At 37.4% G+C, this 26,588-nt stretch overlaps 1 protein-coding gene, 1 long non-coding RNA gene and 1 pseudogene across 6 annotated transcripts in view; all 3 read right to left on the bottom strand.

The window, feature by feature from the left end:
* LOC127357665 (H-2 class I histocompatibility antigen, Q9 alpha chain) overlaps positions 1–9,591 on the bottom strand; it is an 81,667-nt gene extending 72,076 nt beyond the window's left edge. Inside the window, exons 1-4 of one of the 4 annotated variants that reach the window (XM_051390014.1) lie at positions 9,412–9,582; positions 6,968–7,234; positions 4,729–5,007; positions 4,055–4,360 (exon numbers count right to left, since the gene is read on the bottom strand). In XM_051390014.1, the coding sequence (XP_051245974.1) occupies positions 4,055–4,360; positions 4,729–5,007; positions 6,968–7,234; positions 9,412–9,469 (910 nt within the window). In that variant the 5' untranslated portion in view covers positions 9,470–9,582. Of the gene's footprint in view, positions 1–4,054; positions 4,361–4,728; positions 5,008–6,967; positions 7,235–9,411 lie in introns of all 4 variants that reach the window. The other 3 variants (XM_051390011.1, XM_051390007.1, XM_051390009.1) reach the window with 3 other exon arrangements.
* LOC127357668 (H-2 class I histocompatibility antigen, Q9 alpha chain-like) lies at positions 912–22,945 on the bottom strand (annotated as a pseudogene). The gene is made up of 8 exons (XR_007882295.1): positions 22,873–22,945; positions 21,507–21,773; positions 18,925–19,203; positions 17,068–17,370; positions 16,014–16,115; positions 15,743–15,760; positions 15,538–15,607; positions 912–2,375 (listed from the first exon to the last, which is right to left on the bottom strand). The product of XR_007882295.1 is annotated as an H-2 class I histocompatibility antigen, Q9 alpha chain-like (transcript).
* A 1,948-nt stretch (positions 22,946–24,893) lies between these two features.
* LOC127357676 (uncharacterized) lies at positions 24,894–26,196 on the bottom strand. The gene is made up of 2 exons (XR_007882299.1): positions 26,153–26,196; positions 24,894–25,238 (listed from the first exon to the last, which is right to left on the bottom strand). It is a non-coding gene; the product is annotated as an uncharacterized LOC127357676 (long non-coding RNA).
* Between the last annotated feature and the right edge of the window lie 392 nt (positions 26,197–26,588).

The raw sequence follows: 26,588 nt of genomic DNA, 5'->3' as shown, positions 1-26,588 counted from the left end.
CAGTATCATCAGGGCAGTGCTATGACTATAAGAGGTGGTTATATGTCACAGAGATATTTTAAACAACAGAATATTAGATCCTACAGTAAATTAGGTTTTCCTGTTGGATGCAACAGTGGATTCAACTGCTCAGCGTCCTGAATAAAAAACATTTGGAAGCTGTTGGAATAAGATCATTTTTGAACTGTATAAGTTGCTGTCCTGTAAAATGTGAAAACACATGATAAAAACAAAAAGCAAATAGTATATCGTCAAAGTAAGATGATGAACAAACTGTTATTTTGCATTAAGTTTCTATATTTTATTTAAGTTAATTTTTGAATCACATTGAAATTCCAGATTCATTCAGAATAATGATTTCAGGTCAAATTAGAGTTTTTCCCCCCTGTGCAGAAAGGCAGACTGTGTGTATGTGACTCGTACAACAGGTCTGAACCATTGGTGAACTTCATTTGTATCTATAAGAGAAAATTCTAAATATGAGAAAATTTGTGTATGCCACATAAGAAACAAACAGTGATTCTTGTATGAGGTCTGTTATGTGGTGAAAATGGAGGTGGAAGGGAGTGAGCAGCAATCTGTAACTACTCTGCTAGATGCCACTTAATCTTACACACTGGTCCTTTAAGAAAATGTAATTAATGTTTTTGAGATGTCATCAGCTTAAACACACACAGACGTACACACATATATGTATGTGTAATTATATTTCTATAATTAACTGTGGAAAAAACACCATCTGATTACTACAGAATTTGTTTTTCTTATTGCTGGGTGTCTTGTAAAATCTGACCACAAACACATAGGATATTCCAGACTTTTCCAGATCCAGGAACTGGCAAAAATCAGTCATATTCATATAACTGTAGCTACAGTCACAAATGTGTATGAATATATGCAGAAACAAAAAAGGCACTTTATAGGACTTTATTGAAATCAAAAGTACAAAGGTAACAAAACAGTTGAACAATTTAATCTGAGATTAATCCACTCAATTCAACACAAAAAGTAATTTTGAGTATTTTCTATAATAGAAAATGTCCCTTGTCCCTAAATATTAGCAAGTATTTTCAAAAAGATTTCTATCAGTGCTGAGAAGCTTAAAACATCCCACAACCCTTTCAGCTAAAATTTAAATATAGTAGTTTCCAAACTAATTAAAACAGATATTATGAAAACAAAAACAATAACAATAACACACTCTTGTTTAATTCAGAAAAATCTCAAAAACATAAATTATATACTTTGGCCTGATTGGAATCAAAACAAAATCTTTAAATTTGATCACTTTTAAAGAAATATAACTATTTACACAACTGGAAACTAAGTTCTGTCCTGATTCTTATATTGTTTGTGTGTGTGTGTGTGTGTGTGTGTGTGTGTGTGTGTGTGTGTGTGTGTATGGGGATGGGCAACAATGATACAACCTATCAGTGTTTATGCAGTATTTGCATGTATTTCAAGATGTTGAACAGTTTCTGTAAATTAAACCATGTAGCAGTAACCAGATGGAAATATGTGTCCAATGAATTATTTACAAATCCAGATAATTCAAACCAGTGAAACAAAACTCCCTCCATCTATTTCCTGTCCCACTGATCCAGCTGAGAGTCACAGAGGACTGGAGTCGAGCCAGTGCACAGTGGGAGAGAGGTGAAGTAAAGTTTATCACCATTTTATTCTTACATTAACACCTACAGGCAATACAGAGTGTCTGATATAGGAAGCATAATTTTGGATGTTGCTGATTGATTTGCAGTTTTGCTTTCAATGATCTGTTACAGCCAGAGAACAAAATAATTATTTTCTTAATATATAAACTCTCTACTGGTTTAAAAAATCTCTGTTATCTCAAGGTATCAAATCACCAGAATCAGTATATATTTGAAAATGGGAATGCATGTACATGGATGTGTGTGTGCCTGTGTGTTTGTGTGTGTGTGTGTGTGTGTATTTACATTTCTATTATCGATATTGATTTTACCAGAAAACACCAACACCAGAAGTATAAAACTGTAACTACGGTGGATTTGTTTAAGATGAACACACAAATCTACGTATAGAAAGTGCTGTGATGCTTTCATTTTTTTTTAAATATTGTGTTTTACTTTTAACAAAATATGAATGAACCTCATTTGACTTACTAACATTTGATCATTTAATGTCACCATTTATGTTTGGTAATGTTTGTCAAATGTTTGTAAACTCATTTATCAAATTTGTGTTCTTTGTATTCCAATTAATAAGCATCTACTACTAGATTTCCAACCCTGATCAGTTTATTGTATGATGATGAACAACCAATGAATTCCCAGTTTACGGAGGAGAATGTGGAGGAACCGCTCCTCGTTCGAGTGCAAAATGTGTCCATAAACCTAAAGAAAAAAAAAAACATTACATAAAATAGAAAACAAAATAATTTCCTAAATGTTTGCGGAGATCATTTCCACAAACCAACAAATTTACAGAATCATTCAGACATTAGATAATTATTTACCGTCTGTGCAGTGTTTAATGTAACTTTAATAAACGTTTGTCACTGTTTTTTCTGAAGGTTAATATTTACACTTTGACCTGCTGATTTGAAGATTTCTGTAAGTATCCGTTACTTTTTCTTAATAATTTTAACTTTATTTTTTTGTTGTGGAAAATCAACTGAAAATCAAATATTTTCTTTACAAAGTGTCACAGAAGTTTTACAGTGAATAAATGTATTTTGCACTTTAAGTTAAAGCAGCTTTGTTTAACAGGTGTGAATAGTTCATGTCTGATAAGATATAACTTACTGTGTTCAGGGTGGTGGTTTTGTTGTTTAAGCATTTGGGTTCAGTTGCTCCATGACCTCAGGGTTGCTTATAGCTGTAAGGTCAGAAACACATTGTTATCCCACATTCTGCTCTGAACTGATGCTTTTATACTATATATATATATATATATTTGTAACAGATAATAGTGAAAAAAAAGTTCTTCCAGAAAAACCCTTTTTTATTCTACAGAGTTCATGTTAAGTCAGAGATAATACAATAACAAGTTGTACTTACGAGATGGAGGGCGTTTCTCTGAAATAGAAAGAAAAGACAAAATTATTTATTTTAATTCTTTCCACTGTTAAAACTGTTTCACTTCTGCAATCTGGATAAAAGCAACAATTCAAAGTTAAAATTAAAATATTGAAAAAATAGACACAGTTTCTGTTTTAGTCTCTCACCATTTTTCTTTTTATAGATGACGGCTCCAATCACAGCGATGAGGACGAGAGCGAGAACAACCACTGCAGCAATGATGATGACAGTCGTGTTATCAGGTTTCTCTGTTGAGCAGAAAACAACCAAAATAGTAAAAACCTGAACAGATGAAGCAGATTTGAGGAACCAGAGTCAGACACCAAATGTTAGTTTGTGCTGCTGTTACTTGTCTGGATTTAATTACTGTATCAATGCTTGTTTATCTGTATGTTGGTTTCTGTCCCATAATGTTGGTTTTTAGCACAATAACAACTTCTGACAATCATATTTAAATTCATTTTGACTGTCACCATATTTGGCCAATAAACTTTATTCTGACTGATTTACTGATAGATATATACATTTATTCAGTAATTAAATCATCCACTCATCTTCTAAAACTGATCAGTAGTTTAAATCAATACAGTGTTTATAATCTGTGAACTGTGGTTAAATGTTAAAAAGGTTACACATGGTCTGAAAAAGCTTAACTTACATACTATAAATAGTTAAAAAGTGAAATAAATTACAAATGTGGTAAAAACAACACCTTATTTCAAAATGCAAAATTAAACAAAACAAGTAATAAAATTGTGTTTTGTATGTTTCATTCTTCACATTTCTCTGTAACCACTTTAAAACTGAGTTAGTTTAACTATTTTTTTAAGGATTTGCTGATACTCTTGTTGTGTGCAATGGTTAATTCATTAGTTATAAAAAGTATTATGAAAAATAGATGAAAGAAACTGACAACAAAACAATATGAGGAAACCAAATTTCCCATCCAACACACATAAAAGTACATAAACATACAACAATAAATGTCTTACCTTCATTGGTCCTGATCACTGCTTTGTCCAGTTTGGTGACGATGTCGTTCTTCCCACCATAGAGCTGAAACACACAGTCGTACCTCCTCCAGTCTTCAGGTGTGACTGATGAAGGAAGCTTCAGGTCAACACTCATCTGGAAGGATCCATCGTGGTTGGGGAGGATCTCTCCGTGGTCCACGTCCTCATGAATCTCCTCTCCATCTTTCCTCCAGATGAGAGTGGCACTGTCAGGGTAGAAACCTGTAACGTGGCAGCTGACTGGAGAGGAGGGAGTCTTCTGGAGGAGAGACACTGAGGGAAGGTCTGCAGAAAGAAAGAGAAAGGAGAGAGAGAGAGAGAGAGAGAGAGAGAGAGAGAGAGAGAGAGAGAGATTATAGGTTCTTTATTAGTATTTACTGTATATTAATATTATAATTCCTGTTTCATGTAATTTATTTTAAATGTTTCAGTAACATACATTATATACATGAAGATAGGAAGGGAATGACAGAGGGAAACAAAGATAAAGAGAGGTGAGAGAGAATGAGAGAAAGAGAAATGTGTGTAAAGTGAGACAGGGTGAGTCTCTGTATGCTGGTGATATTTATTGTGATGTTACTGTTGGTTAGAAACTGAAGAGAAAGATGAAGATTGTTGTGTCCATTAAACTACATCAGGTCATGTGATTCTACCTGTTCTCAGCAGAGAGCTCCTCCCATAGTCCACATACTTCTTCAACCAGTCAATGCAAATCTGGGTGAGGTAGTTCTTGTCCTGTGCAATCCAAGCTTTGTCATGATCCCACTTGTTTTTGGTGATGACAGCCTGTGGTTTTGGAGCGATGTATGTCTCTGTCTTCAGGTCAAATACTATGAAGTCTTCTCCATCATAACCATACTGATCATTACCATTAACCTCTCCAGTCTCATCATCCCACTCACAGCCGTACATCTTCTGGAAAATGTGGACACCTGAGAGAGAGACAGACAGAAACAGTATTAAACCAGAGTGAGATCACAGCACAGTCTTCTATCATCAGTTGATATCACATCTTTACCACAGAGACACACTGATCCACAGACACCAACACAGAGGATCTACACCTCCTGCTGTTATTGGCTCGATGGAAGACACTCACAGACAATCATCATCTGGACAGTGTGGACGTCTTAGAGAGACACAGAGAAGCAAAGACTGCTGGGAAACAGAGTGACATCCTAACACAGTTCATATCCTCTTTGTTACCACAGAGACACACTGACTCCACTGAGACCAACAGTTTATCTCCCACACACACACACACACACACACACACACACACACACACACACACACACACACACACACACACACACACACAGATTAAACCTGATCCTGGACTGAACATTAACACCCACTGAGACCCTGCAGCCAGTGGACCAGTCCAACAATATCCTCTTCCTGTGAGAAACTACAGACTGTCCTGAAGCTGCTCTAGAAGCTTCCACTGAAGGACAGTTTCAGTCCAGGATGAGTTCCCAGACTCCAGCTGCTCAGCCAGGACAGTGAGTCCTGTTCAGCACTGTGTTACTACAACTGGTCAGAATAAGGCAGAGACCATCAGGACCATTATGGAGACTGGGAGGCAGTCTGTGTGTCCTGATTGGTCCATCCATCAGTCAATCAATCAATACGACCAACAGCTGTTTCCTCCTGCAGATGTTGTCTTGATGCTGCTGATGGGACGGACCAACACACTGTGGTCAGTACAGCAGAGTTCATCTAATCTAATCTGTTGTTCTACTGAATATTTACGGCTCAATTTAATCATTATTTTTATTATCAATTAGTTATTGATTAAATTAATTACATAAAATTGTGAAAAATGTCCATCACAAGTTCCCAGAGACTAAAGTTAAATCTTCAAATTGATACTTTTGTCCGACCAACACTGAACATTATTTAATTTGTAACGATATAAAACAGAGAAAATCAGCAAATTCTCTTATTTTAGAAACTGGAACTAGAAAATGTTTGTTTCAGTTTAATAAAATAATTCAATTATTATTCAATTATCAAAATTATTGTCAATGAATTCCCTTTAATCAACTAATCTATGAATTGATTAATGGTTTCAGCACTATATATGTTCATTATGACACAGACACACTGTGTTCATGTAGAGTTAATCTAACCTGTAGTTCTACTATATATATACTGTATATTATGGGATGGACACAGTGTGGTCGGTACAGTAGAGTCGTGCTGTTAAACTGTTTAAACCTCTGATCTGAATGAGACATTGACCATGTTGTCCTGTCAGCAGCTTTATTAAAACATACTGCTGCTCCTCTCATATGGGGACCCAGCAGAAGCAGCCTATGTCCCATTTACAGTCCGGCTCCGTAGTTTAAGAAACCAGGCAGTAATGTTCCTCTATCAGCTGTGTGCTGTCAAACTGTTGTGATGAACAGGTTCCTACAGTAGAGTTATTATGGAGCGACTCACTGTGGGCAGTTCAGTAGAGTTATTCTGATCTAATCTAGTGGAGATAAAGTGTTAATGATCTCTGCTGGTTATTATGGGATGGACACAAACACTGTATCAGTGCAGTAAAGCTGTTTCTGTTGAGTCTGACTGTTTCAGCCATCAGACAGTTTAATGTACGTCAATAAAACACACTGTGTGTGTGTGTGTGTGTATGTGTGTGTGTGTGAGTGTGTGAGTGAGTGAGTGAGTGTGTGAGTGTGTGTGTGTGTGTGTGTGTGTGTGTGTGTGTGTGAGTGTGTGAGTGAGTGTGAGTGTGTGTGTGTGTGTGTGTGTGTGTGTGTGTGAGAGAGAGTGTGTGAGTGTGTGAGTGAGTGTGAGTGTGTGTGGTAACATCAGCTCATTAAAATACAAGATAAAAATATAAACAACATGTTATCAGTAGAAAGTGAAACATAAACAAACCTCCAGTTTGGTTGAAGCGCTGCTTCGCTATTTCAATGTTGGCTTTGAAGGACTGCTGGGCACCCAGACAGGTCTGAGTCTCCCTCTCCCAGTACTGAGGATCCTCTGCTGTGACTCTGCTCATCCAGTCCTGTTTGGCTTCGTTTCTCATGGTGTTACTGTCACAGTGACTTATCTGAATATCATCAACCAACCCAACAGACACATACTCTGGGAAGTTTGGGACTCCAGAAGACGCAGTGTAGAAATACTTCAGAGAGTGAGTCACTGTAAGAAAACATTAATGTAACATTTCAGTTTTATAAATCACTGAACAATGTTATTGTCCTGCACACAGAATCAAAAAGAACTACAGTACATTCAAAACATCCTAATAATCTCTGTTGTGCAGTCAGTAAACACAAAAATACATTTATAGATGAAGATTTTGCTCCAGAAACTCTTGTTGTCGTATTTATTCTGAAATAAAATATTAAAAGAGTCAAATATTTAGTTCCTGCAGTCGTGTGTCTGATTTTCTTTCTCGTGCTGATATCTCAATGTTAAGTGAAACTCAGTTTAGTTTCCAGTTAGTGGAGTCATTTATTCTTCAGGATGCTTCATTAGTACGTTTGAAATATTCATTTTTAATTTATTTATTTTTATTAAATTATGACTATTGCTACTCATTTTATTGATGTTGTTGTCAGAGCGTTTGTGGATTTCAAATGTTTGACTATAAAGTTTTTTTACAAACAAGAAAATAAATACTGTAACTCACCTTAATATATATTGATTTATTGATTTGTTTAAACTAAATAATTATATTTAAGTTAAACTGACAATATCTTTGATAACTAATATTTTGTATAAAGTAAAATATTCTGTATTTTATTACAATCCCATAATAAATATTAACAGACAGCTCTATATTTTATAAAGTTCTCTTAAGTAATATTTTTATATCTCATATTATTCTGTACAGTTTCTATTAGTTATAATTTATAAACTGAATTAAAAGCTGATTTTTATTAAATTAAATATCCTTTGTTAAATTACAAAATTTTCTCCATTATGAACTGATGTTAATTCACTTTTTGTCCTGATTCTTAAAGTTTATTCTGGGTTGTTTTTTAAATATCAAAGGAGTTTATTTGCTGCAGGTGATTTTAACCATTAAATTATCGTCTATTTCAGGATCCTTCACTGTCCTCTGCTGTCTGAGTTCATGTCGATCTTATAACTATGTTAAACTGCACTATTGTTACGATTATTAACAGGAAATATATTTATTCATGGACAGATTCATAAAACATGTTTGATGTGATTTAAACAGTATAATAATATGTATAATAATATATTTATATTATTTATACTGTCAATGAGTAAAACCCAACTGATGGTGGAAACTAGTGAGTGCCCTCTGGTGGACAAATTATGTAATGATCACACTGTTTCTAAACTATCTCAAACCTAGTTTGGCCTTTCTGTACTTTAGTTTATTGTTATTTATCAGACGACATTCACACAAACACCAACATATCTGCAATAAGTTAATATCTGCAGATAAATCAGTGGCTGATTTATTGATCGAGCTCTACTCAACAGAATGTTATTGTACACACAGTAAATGTAATAACTGTCAGTCTGATGTGATTAAACCCAAACAACAAAACTCAGTCTGGACGAACTACATTAAAGCAGATCAGTGTTTCAGTTTGTGGAGTCAGACTGTGTAATTTAATGGGAAATAGATTAAAATATATTTTAAATATTATATAATTAAAGAAAATATATAAAGGGTCAAACAATAGAAATAATATTTATGTTCATTAGGTCATTGATTAGATGTGCGTTTCTCTGTGTGCACATAATGTTGTTAATTCAGATTAAATACAGTGATTTGTTTTAAGATTGTGAAAATATTTTAATTATGTCTAATGAGTGAAAACAGCATATAAAATATTTACATAATTTCTACAATGACAATAATGATTAACACACTAAATTAACGACAACACACTTTTAATTTAAATTAAACGGTCATAAACAACAAGATGGGTTTTTTTTAAGTTATTTTTTTTTTGGCTTTTTATTGCCTTTATTGTATTTATTGTATAGCGACAGCCGCAGATAGACCGAGAGAGAGGGGACGACAAACAACAACAAAGGGCCGCAGGTCGGATTCGAACCCGAAATGGAAAATAAAAACACACTTTTTAGCAGCCATTTTGAGAAACAGCCTTCAAGCTTTTCTTCCAACAGTAACTATTATGGATTAATGAGACAGGATCTACTAACAATAACTTTAACATTATGGGTTTGTTCCTTTTTAAAACATTTATTTTATCTGTGATTATATCCTGGAAACTAAACATCAAACACTTTTAAAATAACTTGAGGCGCTCGGTTAGCTCAGTTGGTGACACAGGTACCGAGGCTGAGCCCGTATAATGTGAACTCACCTGCCGCAGCGCCATGTAGACCTATTCCCAGCAGGAACACAAACATCAGGGTCTTCATTGTGTTCAGTCTGAGGATTTAATGAACTGAACCACTGACATGTTTCTTTATCCAGAGAAACTCACACACACTGTTTCCAGTTGGAGCTCCGCGGGTGAAATGAGGACAAGAGACGCGGACAACAACCTCCATCTGAGCCAATGGGAATTTAGCTCGACATGAACGTCACTTCTAACTAGGTAAAACTGAGCCACTGAGGTTATCAACGAAAGTGAAAGTAAAATGATCTCATGTTAGTGTGTGTGAGAGGATGGGGGGGACAGGGCTTTATTCTGGTCTTTCAACGTTGTTCACATATGAAAGGAGAATTAAATCTTCTGCTGCTCAGATCTTGTTCAATGTTTTGTAGGTTAATGTGATGTAATGTGCAGAAATGTGTTATTCTCTGGGAGGTCAGAGGTCACTGTTAGCTACAGATCAGACACTCTGCAGTTTGTGTGGATGCAGCAGTGTCTTATTGTTCTTTGGACAACAGTCCAATAAATCGAAGAGTGATCTTATGTTATATGTATGTTTTATGTTATAGTGTTTAAATGTGACGAGCCTACGAACTGGAACTCGCCTGGAAAGAGGACGAGATCAGGCGACAGCAGCAGGAGGCGGTGACAACCTGCAGTCAAGTAGAAGAGACTCAAAGAATATACAGGATGTCACAGAAATGTTTACATCCGACTAGTTCATCTTCAGGCTTCTTGTAGTTTGCAGACCACATCCGGATATATAAAAAAGTTATTATCATCAACCACAGAAGATACAGCAATCAGCCATAACAAGTTTGATGTGTTAGAAGCAGGAAAAATGGGCAGCGTGAGGATTTGAGTGACTTTGACAAGAACCAAATTTTGATGGCTAGACGACTGGGTCAGAGCATCTCCAAAACTGTGGGGTGTTCCCGGTCTGCAGAGGTCATAGTATGACCACATGATCAGCCTATATCCAGTCAAGCCACACAGTAAAGTGGACTATTCACACCATCCTGCACCAGGCAGCTGGGAGACCTGCAAGGAGTATTTTTTTTTATTGCCTTTTATTGCTAGTGACAGCTGAAGATAGACAGGAAAGGGGGGACAGAGAGACGGGATGACACGCAGCAAAGGGCCGCAGGTCGGATTCAAACCCTGGGCCGCTGCAGCAAGGACTCAGTCTCGGTACATGGGATGCCAGCTCTACCCACTGAGCTAACTGGGCGCCCAGAGAAGTTGCAGTATTTTAATTTCAAGCTGCTACTGGCTGAAGAAATGCTTTCCCAGTTACATTGTGGTGCACATCTACCAACTAGCTGCATGTGAAACTAAGAGAACAGAGGTACACATGCACACATTTGCAAATGCTCTTTCAGAGATACACCACTTTGTCTGCAGCTAGGTACTCTTGTACTCTTATGAATGTCCATAACAATACCTGCAAGCAATATACAAACATGCATATCCATATATACCTCATCATAAATCCCCCTTCTTCTTCTGTATAGTCTTTCCCTCTGCACCATGAGACCATGCAACAGAGAGCTCTAGAGTAACTAGTCCGACCACCAAGCCTTTACTAATTGTAACCTACTGGAGTATGATGCCACTTTGTTTTAAAGTGATCGTGGTTAGTCATAAGTTTCCAGGATATTAGAACATTTCCAACAGGACCAAAACACATTTTTATCTTGTTTGAGGGGGACATAAATTAGATTGTGTAATCTCATCAAACGTGGAGAAGTTGTGATGCATTTGGTGAAACAGCTTTTCACCCTAGAGCACTTTATCAAGTTTTATCTACCACAGGGGCAGGGGCGCCATATAGGGGGGAAAGTTCCAAGGGCCCATGACTGACAGGGCCCCCAAAAAATAGGTAAAAACTAATATAAAATTATTAAACCATCATCATTCAGTATATATATTTCAAATATAATAACACAATTAATGATCTCTTTGTTTTTACCTGTTATTGGCAGTAAAAGTTAAATATCCCCATTGACCAAAAAGTAAACATCCACATTCACCGACCACCCCCCTGTATCTGCATGAAATGGTTTGGTCCTGCCTTAGAGCACTTATCAGTGATGGTGTTTATTGCAGTCAGTAGATGAGCCAGAACTACAGTGATCACAATGTTAACTAGTAAATCAAAATCTGGGTTTCAAAATAGTAAAGAGAGAAAAGAGAGAGAGGAAAGACAAAGGAAAGGATGTCAATCTGTAACCCAGTGTTTCACCAAGAAAGGAGCCTATAGTCTGTGAGTGGTATTAACCTGTTGGCTTAATGTCCATAGTGAAATAAGATAGCCAGCTACAGACTAGTGTCAGCCTACATTTAATCACCATTTAATCAGTTCAGGGAAATGTTTAGCAACATATTCATATTAAATCATTGTCCCTGCCCCTTTTAGCAGACTTAACAACAGATGAGTCAGCAGCACCCCAGTCCCCCCATCACTGTACCCTCCCTGTCCCAGTGAAGATGTCACTACTACTACCACTATGTCTCAGGACAGGCTTTGCAGCCATGTTGTCCATTGAAAGTCAGTTGGCTAGAAAGCTAGACTTCAAAGACTTATAAGTGACTTTGCTAGCAAGAAGGCTCGGTGCTGGGCTCTTGGTGACTCAGGCTGAGCGAGGGCCAGTGATAGCTGTCAAATGGCAAGGCAAAGGAGATTGGATATTACTACAGACATAATGCCCACAGTCTAAACAAACTGAGAACAAGATGTATGGCTGGACTGCCAAAAACGTGTTCAGCTGTTATTTGAGAGAAAAGTTTGGGTTTCCAGGAGTCCTTTGTTCTTATTTATACCTTTTAATTTGATGTCACTACTGTTAGTTTGTTAAAACCATATTCCAAACCTCAAAACCTTTTGATTTAGTGATCACTTGGTCTGTTTTGTAGCACTATAATAACCCTGGTGTGGAAATTCCATTTTACATGTCAACTTTATTTTCTTGTTGGCATATATGAGCAGCTAAGTTCAAGAATCTGCTGTTTTCATTGTTTTGAGAGGATGATGTTAATTTATTTCTTTGATTGAAAAGTTAATATATATTTAAGTTTGTTTGTTTTTCTTTTTTTAAATCTTTCATTAATAATAATTAATAATAATTAATTTCGTTAAGAGAATTTTCCATTTAAAAATTTTACACTAAAAATACATTGAGACTGTAAAAGATGGCCTTTAGCACATGTTTTATAGTTGCTTTTAATCTTGCATCAAATATTGAACTGCATACTGTATGCAGACTTGCATGCATGTACAAATCACCAGCAGTACATATTGTGCTAGTACTAGTATTGAACTACAAGAAGCAAGACAGTTGCAAGCCTTTAATTAGAGTTATGTAAAGGTTTTGATGGGACAGAGATGTGGTGACAACAGCTGCGCAGAGGGGGCCCAATTTGATTTTTTTGTCATGGGGCCCAAAATTCCTGGCGGCGCCCCTGCATACGGGCATACATTTTTTTCAAACATGAGGGCACTCTGGGACCCCCACGTCCTCCAGCTCATTTCTCTCTCTAGAGAGTTGTATTTACATTTAATCTTTGGTCTTTGGCTGTTACAAATGAAGTCAGTATAATGTACCCAATCTGTGTATGCAAAGGAAAATTAATTTGAGGTAATACTTTAATACTTTCTTGGTGTTAAAAGATATTGGTTTTGGCGTCTTTTTCCCCAAGTTTTGATGTTATTTAAAATTGTAGTATAGTTATTGTTCGAGGTCCAGTGTGTAACATTGAGCAGAACATATTTTTTATCATAGTTTGCTGGAACATCACTGTTGACAAAAACGATTGTCATGTTAGATATTACTGCATTAATAAATAAATTCAGTGAGTTAGGACTATTTTAATTTTGCCTATAGACCTCCTGCCTCCTAGACGTAGAGGCACTAAGAGGCAAAGCGTAATAAGAATAAGAAAGGATCCTCTTTTTTTTGCACCAAAAAATAATATCAAAACTCTGCCAGACACAGCGCTGTGTGGTTTTGTTAAGATCCACTAACATGCACACTGTAGGCTGTGACATCTACTGCAAACACATATTGAGCCACACCCATCACTCTTACAACACGTCTCTCTCGCTCTGACCAGCATTCACTGCAGGGTGAACTGGGTGTAGATATTTGCGTCCTTGCACACAGACATGTACATTTAAGACAGAAGAATAAAAGAAGACATATGTTTTCATTTTGGGATATTAATCTGTAACAACACACTTCCTGGAACAGGCAACAACTTAATCTGCCCAGAATGCAACTTGATTATCTCCTTTTTTCTGTCTCTCGGTCAAAACCTGCTGCTCTATTTCAGGGTATGACTGAGGTAGATCAACAAAATGAACCTGGTATAAACTGCAGCTATGGAGGGAGCACCTCAACACAATAGTTGCCTCTTCAGGAGTCTTGTATGGTGTTAGAGCTCCTCCAGTGGACAGAAACAGAACAGCCCTCTGGGAAACCACATGATGAGTCTGTTAGGTTTCATTTCTCTGTGTGACACAGAGATCTGGGATGATTTGCAAATTGTGGCACACACAGCAGGAAGAAGGAGGGTCCCTGCCAGGGCTTCAATGCTTCTAGTCCTCCTTGTTTTGCCAGATTCCTCTGGGTGTTTAAGAACATATTTTATTATAATAGTTTTAATAATAAAAAAGATCAGTAAAACTTCAATGATGTTAGACTGAAAGGTCATAAATAAAGTTCACTTGTCTTTAAACATATAGAAACGTTACTGTAGGAGGAAAAATAAGCCATTTGGTGAATATATTATAGAATAGAAATTAGTTACATTAAGTGGTGGATAAAAACAAAGATTGTATGTGTGATTAGTGGTTCGTGCAACACTTCATTGTTTCTGACCTCTCAGACTGGATTATACTCCTGAAAGCAACCTCACCTGTTCTCTTGCTTCTCACTAATCTCCCTTTTATGCATTAAATTCTGCACACATACCAGCATGAAAGTGATATTATCCATTGCTGTTTAATGTCTGTCTACAAAAACACAACAGAAAGAAATTGTCCGTACGAGATGGACGTTTGGCTGAAATAAAACAAAATTATGTTGTTCACATAAAAATAGCAGACTATGTCAACTTCTTCCAAGTGATGATCCCCTTAAAATTATAACTGAGTCTCTTTCTTTTCCTATCACCTCTGCACTACATCATCATGCACAGTCACAGCACTACGTCTCTGCGTCTTACAGTGATTACTGTTGATTTTAAAATCTAGATAAAAGCAATAATTCAAATCTAAAATCAAAAACTGATTAAAGCTAAGTCAGTTTCTTTAACCAGGGAAAAAAGATGCTGTTTTTAATCATTAAAAACAAGTTTTCATTTCAAATGATGTGTCATCCATAACAAGAAACTCACATGTAGTAATAAATATCACAAAGTAAATATGATATATATTCCTATAATAGTCACAGATGTGTAACCATATGAATATGGAATCACAAGAAGACACTTTATTGAAAAGTACAAAAACAGTACTTTAATCTTTAAATTATATCATAAGAAATACACAAACTATTTACACAACTGGAGAACTGTGATGCAGTTGGTAAGAATGCTCTCGATGGTGAAGCGGTAGAAGTTCACCAGAATCTGAGAAGACAGATGGGCCTTCTTGAGTCTCATAATGAAGAAGAGACGCTGGTGAGCCTTCTTGACCAGGGCTGAGGTGTTCACGGTCCAAGAGAAGTCCTCAGAGATGTGAACACCCAGAAACTTGAAGTTGGAGACACACTCAACGTCAGTTCCCTTGATACGGATGGGGGTGTGTGTGCCGCCACTGGTTTTTCTGAAGTCCACAATGATCTCTTTGGTCTTCTTGGTGTTGATGGCCAGATAATCTGACCTGTTAATGAAAAGGTTTCTAAAAGCATCTGTGCCTTTCTCTTAATAATCTTAATCTTCACAAAAATTTTTCACCTTTGTTGTGGAAGATCAACTAAAAGTCAAAGAACTTCTTCACAAAGTGTCACCGAAGTTTTACAGTGAATAAATGTATTTTGCACTTTAAGTTAAGGCAACTTTGTTTAACAACAGGTGTGAATAGTTCATGTCTGATAAGATGTAACTTACTGTGTTCAGGGTGGTGTTTTTGTTGTTTAGGCGTTTGGGTTCAGCTCCATGACCTCAGGGTTGCTTATAGCTGTAAGGTCAGAAACACATTGTTATCCCACATTCTGCTCTGAACTGACACTGTTACACTGTATATATATATATATATGTTATTCTACAGAGTTCGTGTAAGGTCAGAGATAATAGAATAACAAGCTGTACTTACGAGATGGAGGGCGTGTGGCTGAAATAGAAAGAAAAGACAAAAGGATTTTTGTTACAGTTAAAAATAGTCGACTTTCCCAGTAATAATCCCCTTAAAATGATAACTGATTCAACCTTTTGTTTACATCTTACATTATTTATTTTCCTATCACATCTCCCCTACATCATCATGCTTTAGTCATGGCACTGTAGCTCTCAGTCTTACAGTGTTTACTGTTGGTTGGTTGTAAATACTGAAAGAAATAAACACAGTTTCTGTTTTGGTCTCTCACCATTTTTCTTTTTATAGATGACGACTCCAACCACAGCGATGAGGACGAGAGCGAGAACAACCACTGCAGCAATGATGATGACAGTCGTGTTATCAGGTTTCTCTGTTGAACAGAAAACAACAAAAATAGTCAAAACCTGAACAGATGAAGCATTTACCAACCAGACCACAATCCTGTACACAGACACTGTTTGTTTCTGTTGTTGTTAATTTAAGAGAATTTTATTCTCTATTTGTCTGTACATAATTACTGTATTAATAGCTTCTGACAATCATATTGAAATTATTTTTGACTGTCAGAGTACTTGGCTAATAAACGTACTTAAAAATGTACTGATAGATAAACTCATCCAGTAATTAAATGATTCCACTATTACCACATATACTGTATAATAAATAGTGGACTGTGACATTATCTTTTGGTTTGTAGAATACCATTCTGAATCTTGAGTTTTAAATTATGGCCATTGTCATCCAGGTTTTTTGGGAGCCAGAAGTGACCATATCTGGACAAGAAGGTGGAGCTGGGATATGCATTGCTACACTTTAATCTTGACTGGATATAACTGAGAACCCGAGAACCCCCTAAAGCATACCCTGCTTTATTGTTTATTTTACTCTAAATGGGACAACTAATTTACTTAGTATTTTGATAGTCTAGTGCAGTGATTCAGACTTGTGCTTTAGACAACTGTAGGAACACTACCGGACTGCAGTGTTTACCTTGATCCCACAGACACGCAGGTCAACTACAACACAGCCGTTAGCTAAGCTACAATACAGGTACCATGCAGACAATCTTACAAATGACAGTCAAAGTGCCTCAAGTGTCTGTTAAATCTCCTTAAGTATCTGTGTTTTTTGCGTGGACACGGAGAGTATGACAGCAGCTGCTCACTAGCTCTGACTAACAGTCTGTCAATCACTGTGGTCTGTTTCGAGGCCACACCCCCAACAAATCACTGTCTTTTGCAGTTCTCTGATGCATCACTGCAGGACTGTTATACTAAAAAAAGTGTTTCTCACCTTCATCACTGTCACATTCACAGTCTTACCTTTATCGGTCCAGAACCATGCTTTGTCCAGTTTGGTGACGATGTCGTTCTTCACACCAGAGAGCTGAAACACACAGTCGTACTTCCTCCAGTCTTCAGGTGTGACTGATGAAAGGTTCAGGTCAACACTCATCTGGAAGGATCCATCGTGGTTGGGGAGGATCTCTCCGTGGTCCACGTCCTCATGAAGCTCCTCTCCATCTTTCCTCCAGATGAGTGTGGCACTGTCAGGGTAGAAACCTGTAGCGTGGCAGCTGACTGGAGAGGAGGGAGTCTTCTGGAGGAGAGACACTGAGGGAAGGTCTGGAGGGAGAGAGAGAAAGAGAGAGAGGAATAAACTGTATTGTTATATTGCCAACCTCTTTTCATGTGAGTCTTTTATATCAATAAACTAAAGAGCATACCAACTTGTCTCAAAAGGAAAACTCTACTGAGCTCTAATTTGAGCACAAATACTTCTTTGGGAACTTTTTATTACTAAACTAGCAAGTGTTTATGCGAGATCAAGAGCTTCTAAAATGTAGAATTTCAGTTTACTTTTAATTTATAGACAATCTATATTTCTCACATCACTCATACATACAGTTCCTGCATGCCATGCTTATTTTCAGCCAGGACAACATCATCATTAACATAAAACAATGCTCTTTAGAACACAAAATATACTTTACAAGAGCTTTTGTAATGAGAAACAAGCAAATAATCCACTAACTTTACTTTTCATTAACTTTCGTACCCCTTATTTTTCCACATTATAGTCCTTGCAACTGTACACAAAATATAAATATGGTTAATGCAAGCTCTACCTTTACAGAAAACATTTGTAACATGAGTTCTTTAATAAGTGTAATTAATAAACAGCACTTAGTAAAGTTATTTCTCTGTAATTAAGACGCACTCTTTGGTGATCATTCTGGGCCTTACGAATTGGACATATAATGGACCGGAGCCAAACAGGAGACATTTTAGCCATTTCTTAACATCTTCTAAACAAACTGTCCAGAACATGGGCAGGGATGTATAACTTCATCAGGCAGAGTTTCAATACCTGTAGCTTTTCCCACTTTTGCTCTTATTAATAATAATTTAAACCTTCTCTAGCTGGTATCATCTGCCAGCACATTCTCTTTTTTCCCTAAAACAAATTACCTGCAGAAATGTGTCGAAAAAGTTTATATATAATTACTAAAGGACTGAGACAATACCTGTCCTCTATGATATAATATTTTATACTTCCTATATGTTTTATTTACTATAAACCATTATTTCAATTTATTTCTATTAATCTGCATATCTTTAAAGTCTGTGAATAAAACATACCAATATATAGTTCTCATTAAGTGGACAGATCCTCCCATTAACCATACATAATTTAAACTCTCTCAAACTAAGGCCTCATCAATTCCCTTTCAATAATCATCTGACCCATACACTTCAAGTAACACTAAGATTAATTAGTAAATAATGAATTAAGTTTTTTGTTCTGGTATCATAGCGTTTCTTGTGTTGCACGCCACTGAGCATCAATGAGCAGCTAGAGCACAGCAGCGTTACAGACTGTTTGTATCCGAGTTTCCTCATCTGGATTACTGACAGCTGGACAGTAAAGAAGACACTGTCCACAGAGATTTCACTAAGTCAATCAAACTGTAATTAACTGTACTGCTGATACAGAGTTCACTAAATGATTGATGGTTGCACCATACCACACTGTACTTCATCACTCCATCTGCAGTGCATAATATACTATACCAGATGTTCACTGGCTGTTCTTGTTGCACAGTGGCTAGGCTCTGTCACATCTCTGTTACAGTGTCCACTGGGAGTGGACTGTCTAAAGCTGTCAGGCCATTCTACCTGTTCTCAGCAGAGAGCTCCTCCCATAGTCCAAATACTTCTTCAGCCACGTAATGCACTCCTGGGTGAGGTAGTGTTTTGTCGTATCCAGCCAAGCTTTGTCACGATCCCATCTATGTTTGGTGGTGAAAGCCTGTTGTTTTATAGCGATCCATGTCTCTGTCTTCAGGTCTAATTTTATGAAGTCTTCTCCATCATAACCATACTGATCATAACCATTAACCTTATTAGTCTGATCATCCCACTCACAGCCGTACATCCACTGGAGAACGTGGACACCTGAGAGAGAAAGATAAGAGACAGAGATTGTGGTAAACCAGAGTCAGATCCTATCACAGTCTACTATTAGCAGTTAATATCACATATTTACTACAGACACACATTGATCCAGGTAAAAGCCACAAACTGATAAGTAGGCTCATGGGCAACCGGTGTGAAGACTGCAGGTTGGCTCCATGCTGAAATAGAGAGCAGTTCTTTATATATATATTTTTTAGTACTGGCCATTTTAGTCTTATTAGGGCGCCCAAGCAGTAACACTGCAACAATGCGAATGTCAATGTTTCCTTTTTTATAGTTTTAAAATTTTTTGGTGGGCTAAAGATGCTCAAAAATCCATGAAACTCTGCAGAAATATCACAAATGGTAAAATGTCACATCTGATATGGGTCTTGATAAAATGGCCCCACATAAACCAAGCGCAGCACACCCCGATGCACATGGACAGCGAGGGCCCGATCATCGCTGCTTGCTGCTATTGTTTTTGTGTGTACGAGGAACTACTGAAGTCACGAAACTCGCAAGTCCCTATCTACAGCCAGTGTTTGGTTTGTCCGTTCTGGGCTAGAACATGGCAGACTCCACGGAAGCGGCGCCTGTAGATAAACATTAATGAAAATAAAATAATACATTTCTGCCAATAACAGTCTGACAGAGTTGGGAAATAAGATACACTGACTGTTTATTGAAACCTGTGTCTCAGTTCAACTATTAATGTGCAGAAAAATGAGTGGAGGATCTTCACCTACTGCTGTTACAGGCTTAATGGAAGCCAGTTACTTAAATCACCATCAGCCAATAATCAGCTGGGAAAACAGAGTGAGGCACTCAGGAGAGACAACCACATGATTATGGGATGGACAGAAACTGAATTTGTGAGTGTACATACACCATTGTTCAAAAGTTTGGAATCACCTATTATATTAATGTTTTTCTTAATTGCTTTAATGACTATTTTCACAAAGATAACAACTTCAGACACCAAATGGATTCTTTACATTTGGAATAGTTTTGGCCCCAAAAGGAAGTTAATGATTAAAACCTCCATTTAGTTGGTTTTCCCACAGTTTCTCATGACAGGGGAGAATATTGTTTCAGTGGTTAGACTGAATAGGTTTAAACTGTATTAGGTCAGCCTATAGTATGTCCAGCTGATATTATGTGATCATATTTCTTCTATTTCCTTTTTGAAGTTTTAAGAATAGCTTTGCTCAAGCAACATTCCTCTTAAATCCAGCTTGTTATAGGCATTATCGTGCACTTGACACTGAAATAGGAACCTATTCTTATTTCAGTGTCTAAATCTGTCAAGACAGAAGACAGAAGTGAGTGTAAGCTTCCAATATATTTTACCAATGACAAGTGATTTCTTATACACCGATCAGCCGTAACATTATGAGCACTGACAGTTGGAGTGAATAACACTGATCATCTGGTTATCATGGCTCCAGTCAGTGGGGGGATATATCAGGCAGCAAGTGAACATTTTGTCCTCAAGTTGAAGTTGAAGTTAGAAGCAGGAAAAATGGGCAGCGTGAGGATTTGAGCGACTTTTAGAAGGGTTAAATTGTGATGGCTATATGACTGGGTCAGAGCATCTCCAAACCTGCAGCTCTTGTGGGTTGTTCCTGGTCTGTAGTGGTCAGTATCAAAAGTGGTCCAAGGAAGCATGTTACTTTGACACCCACCACCTACCTAAGCACTGTTGCTGACCATGCACACTCTTTCATGGAAACAGTATTTCCTGATGGGAGCATAATGCCACAAAGCAAAATGGTTCAAGAATCATTTTGAGGAGCATTACAACAAGTTCAAGCTTTTGACTTGGCCTCCAGATTCCGTAGATCTCAATCCAATCGAGCATCTGTGGGATGTGCTGGACAAACAAGTCCGATCCATGGAGACCCGACCTTACAACTTACAGGACTTGGAGGTACGATATTATGCAGGTGGTCATAATGTTACAGCTGATCGGTGTTATCTATTTATATCTTTGTCTCTTTCTGCACTTTCCGTTGTCAGTCTGCTTGAACCATTGTACAGCATTTTGTTCTACATGTATATTACTTTTGTAAACCCTTCATACAAAATAATATATACATGTAAAGAGAGATACAAACTAAAAGCATTTAAGACTAAAAAGATAAAAATATAGAGTAGTCTTCTCAGCCCTCTGACTGTACCAAAATCAAGGTTTCATGGGAGGTGACTCCAAACTTTGAACAGTAGTGTACATTTGTTTGCAACGTATTGACAACAAACAGGATGAAAACACTTTCTTGAGTAAGTGAAACTAAACAAACCTCCAGTTTGGTTGAAGCGCTGCTTTAAAGCTTCAATGCTGACTTTGTGGCGCTGTTGGTGACGCTTACAGGCTTCAGTCTCCCTCTCCAAGTACTGAGGATCCTCTGCTGTGACTCTGATCATCCAGTCCTGTTTGGGTTCTGCTCTCCTGGTGTTACTGTCATAGTGATAAATCTGAACTTCATCAACCAACCCAACAGACACAAACTCTGGGAAGTTTGGGACTCCAGAAGACGCAGTGTAGAAATACTTCAGAGAGTGAATCACTGTAAAAGAGTTAATTTAAAAGGATTTCAGGCTCTTGAAATTACATTTTTCAAATAAATCTTTTCAGTATTATAAATTCATCAATTCCCTGAAGACAAAAAGAGATTTTGTTTTTTTAACTTTGACAATAACAACCCATAGAATACACTATAAGGGACAATAAAAACAAACATCTAATAGATGATATACAATGATGAAATTTAAAAAACCCACTTAAGATAGGTTACAATAAAACTTTACTATCAGGAATTAATTTCTACCGATGAGTCTGGCCTGTGATACTGTATTACTTCCTTAAAGGAACGATCTGTAATACTTATGTACTTGATCATACAGCAAGAAAAATTTAAATCACAAGACTGAAATCTGCTGTAACTAAACTGATGGTTAGGTCTTATATTTGAACAACAATAACTAAAGTCTGATATAATATAAAATGTAAATGTAAAGCAACAAAAATAACTTAAGGAAGTACACATGCTTCTTTTCCTCCTAAGTAAAATATCCTACAGTTCACAACAAATACAGTCAATGGACAGAAACTGTTTGGACAGAGATCACGTTTCTCATTAAGGAACTTTATATAAATCTATATATTTTCTATATTTAACACATAATACTCATTTAGTAGTAGACCGACATCCACGAGCAAAGCCAGGAGATGGATTAGGCCTGTTTCTATAGAGGACATCAGATAAACAACATGTATCTGTAAAATAATATGGGCTAAATATACGAGTACAATGTATTATCACCTCAGGAACATGTTATAAACATATATATATATGTGTTTTTTAATAAACCCGTCCATAAACATAAGTCCTACAGTAGGCCTAACCGAAGGAGAGACTAATGGAGTTTACTTCCGCTTTAACGCGACATCAGACCACACAGTAACTTACAGGTACAGTCTGCAGTAAGTCTACATGAGTGGAACAAACAGAATTTACTAACGTGAATTTTAAGATACTGGCTTTGTTACTTTTCAACATTTCTATAATGAAACCCTGAAACTAAACGTCGAAGACAATCAAAAGAACCACAACGCTTTTTTTTTTTCCTTTTACAGTCGACTGACTTTAAATAATGTAAACTCACCTCCCGCAGCGCCATGTAGATATATTAACAACAGGACCACAAACATCAAGGTCTTCATTGGGAACTGTCACATCCTAGAAGTTGATGAACTGACTGATATATTTCTTTATCCAGAGAAACTCACACACTGTTTACAGTTGGAGTTTCACGGGTAAAATGAGGACAAGACACGAAGGGACGATCAACCCTCCATCTGAGCCAATGGGAATTTAGCTCGCTTGTAACTAGGTAAAACTGAGCCACTGAGGTTATCAACGAAAGTGAAAGTAAAATGATCTTATTTTAGTGTGTGTGAGAGGAGGGGGGGGGACATGTATGGAGTTAGATTTGTGTCTTTATTACATGCGAGAAAATAAATGATCTGAGAGAAAAAGTTATCACACTGATAGCAAAAAATAATTATATTTGAGACTAAAAAAAGTTTTGAGAGAAAGTATTTTCTCAAAGAACATAAAAAATATAAATTTTAAATTTTTAAAATTATTTCTGAGAAAAAAATCTCTCTCAAAATACTTTTTTAACTCTCAAATATATATTTTGCTATCAGTGTGAAAACATTTTCTCTAAAAAAACTTGTTTCTCTCAAAACCTGCTGCCATCCATTTGTCTCGTGAACTCGGAACCCGAGTTGGAAAGTGTAAATCTCGCAGCTATCTCGCGACATTTCACCGAGACACGCCTCCTTTTGGTCGTAATGTCAGCCGTCCCACTCGGGGCTCCTCAGAGTTCACCGAGCTCAACGGGGGGGCTCGTACGACCCGCAAAACAAAGATGGCTGCGCCCATATTGAGATGTGTTTTCTTTGTATTTGTCCTACGTTGGTCGTTTTAATGTCGATTTTAAATCCTCTTACACACTGTTTACATTGCTGCTTTAGTCCGGTCACCAATTTATACATTGCACGGTGTTGTTGTGTGTGCAATGTAAAGTTTTGTTTGCTAAATAGGCTAATGTAGCTAACAATAACGCTAACCTGCCCCTGGAGGCCCCTGGTGGCTCCTGGTGGCCCCTGGTGGCCCCTGGAGGTCCCTGGAGGCCCCTGGTGGCTCCAGGTGGCTCCTGGTGGCCCCTGGTGGCTCGAGACAAACGCCACAGCACTTGTTGAAATTGAAATAGGCGAAAATGGCAAAATATTATTGAAATGTAAGACTTGCAATAACAGAATTACTTGAAATGTTTGTTTCTGTAGAAAAACATTATTATTATTTCACATTGAGCTTGTTTAGAAGAGCTACAAACAATAACAACACAGCTGCTGCACTTCTTTCCGACTCATAATGCCCAAAGACAAACTGGAGCTATAAGTGGTACAAGCCAGGCAATGACGTCACGTTCTCGCGGCAGAACAACTCGGGCTCCGAGTTCACGAGACGAATGGAAAGCACCATAAGTCTCGATTGCTCTCGATGCAATTTCTTGCTCTCGTGTCAGGATTTTGCTCTCGCCGTGAAAATAATGTTATGGGCGGGGCCACGTTCCTATTGGCCAGTCGGGTAAGAATCGTCTTGGGAGTCGAACTGAATCATTACACCATTGTTGATGCACCGGCGAAGATGTGCTGAGCGGAGACTCAATGTTTGGGTAAGATGATGTCACACACACCTCATCAAAACGACTGTGTAGCCCTAACAGGTTAGAGAGTAACAGATCAGAGCTATTAAAGGATGTTTAACTGGTTAGTAATGTGGAGTTCAGCTCAGCTAACATCACTGAAGATTAAACATTAAATATTCATGAATGTGTATTATATTATTAGCATGCTAATCGCTAGTAAAGCTAATTAGTCATCATGCTAGGTAAACTTGCAAACTCACCTGGTTTAGACTATTTTTAAATCAAATGCCAAATGAATATGTTGATTTAGATAGTTTCACTCCTTATTTAGTGAGTAGGGAGCTAGTTTCTACCTTAATTAGCGAGACTTTTTAAGTCTCAAATATTATTATTTTTTGCTCTCAGTGTGATAACTTTTTCTTTCAGATCATTTATTTTCTCGCATGTAATAAAGACATAAATCTAACTCCATGTAGGCAGGGCTTTATTTTGTGTTTCAACGTTGTTCACATATGAAAGGAGAATTAAATCTTCTGCTGCTCAGATCTTGTTCAATGTTTTGTAGGTTAATGTGATGTAATGTGCAGAAATGTGTTATTCTCTGGGAGGTCAGAGGTCACTGTCAGCTACAGATCAGACACTCTGCAGTTTGTGTGGATGCAGCAGGGTCTTATTGTTCTTTGGACAACAGTCCAATAAATCGAAGAGTGATCTCCTTTATGTTATAGTGTTTAAATGTGACGAGCCTATGAACTGGAACTCGCCTGGAAAGAGGACGAGATCAGGCGACAGCAGCAGGAGGCGGTGACAACCTGCAGTCAAGTAGAACAGACTCAAAGAATATACAGGAAGTCACAGAAATGTTTACATCCGACTAGTTCATCTTCAGGCTTCCTGTAGTTTGCAGACCACATTTGGATATATAAAAAAGTTATTATCATCAACCACAGAAGATACAGCAATCAGCCATAACAGCAGTGGGTTGGATATATCAGGCAGCAAGTGAACATTTTGTCCTCAAAGCTGATGTGTTAGAAGGAGGAAAAATGGACAGAGTGAGGATTTGTGCTCCAGGGAAAGAAAAGAACGGGAGACAGGGTCATGAGCCAAGCCTCATTGATGCATGTCCAACAGACAAGCTACTGTAGCTGTACTGTTATGTAATCTGCATTCTGACCACCAGGGTGCCCAAATGGTCATAATGTTGTGGCTGATTGGTGTATGTTTGTTAACAGCCTACAATCTAGTTCAATCTAGTTAAATATTAAAACTATACAGAAATTTAGGAAAACGTGGTCTTTGTTGTCCAAACTAAAAGACTGTTCATGATTTATCAGAGGGGGTGGCTGAGGTATGGTATTTTTTTCTGTATATCATGGCCCTCCCCAGAGCTACACATATTTTTTCTGTGAGCCTCCCAGAGTGTCTGTGGGAAATAACCTGACCCTCACTGCATTATAAATAACCTCATTTTATTATATTAACACCAAATCTTGGTAGAATTGGAGAAAATGTGTATACCTCGTTGATGAAAGGCCATGGTGTTAACCCTTCCAACCCCCTTTAAAGAAAAAGGCAATCTACCTCCCAACTGTGTCTTCTCCTCTAGTAGGCCTACTACAAACGTTACAATCCTAATAACTTTAGAAGTCCAACCAATGCAACGAGCGAACAGCACAGAGGGAAAACCAAAACAAACAGCTTGCAAAATGCAAATCCTCCTTACAGTTGAGTTCTTCTCAGTTGTTGTTGAGATTGAGTTTGTGAGGGAACACAAGGTTTTTCCTCTGCTCCCAACTTGTACTTTTACACAATTTTAGCAGCACTGATTGAATGCAGCTAGTTATCTTACACACTACACTAATCAAAGAGACAACACACACCTGCACTTTAAATAACACACACATTAACACATGCAGAAAGAGAGACATTCACATCACCTGTTGATTTTAAAATGATTTCAGAAACGCTCTGATCTGGACACTTTCATTACATATATGTTATATATAGTAAAAACAGTGAGGAAAAAGGAAATACAACAGACAGACTGCCAACATTTAAAAGCAGCCTAATACACTGTGTGTGAGTGGCTGGGGCCCAATTAAGGGGGTATTAGGGGTGGAATCAACGACAATACAAAAAGACCACATTCCACATATTGA

The sequence above is a fragment of the Dicentrarchus labrax genome, unplaced genomic scaffold, assembly GCF_905237075.1.
Source record: "Dicentrarchus labrax unplaced genomic scaffold, dlabrax2021, whole genome shotgun sequence".
In the NCBI taxonomy this organism is placed as follows: Eukaryota; Metazoa; Chordata; class Actinopteri; family Moronidae; genus Dicentrarchus; species Dicentrarchus labrax.
The sequence above is the reverse complement of the archived record's forward strand: the minus strand, read 5'-3'. Positions and strand labels throughout refer to the sequence as shown.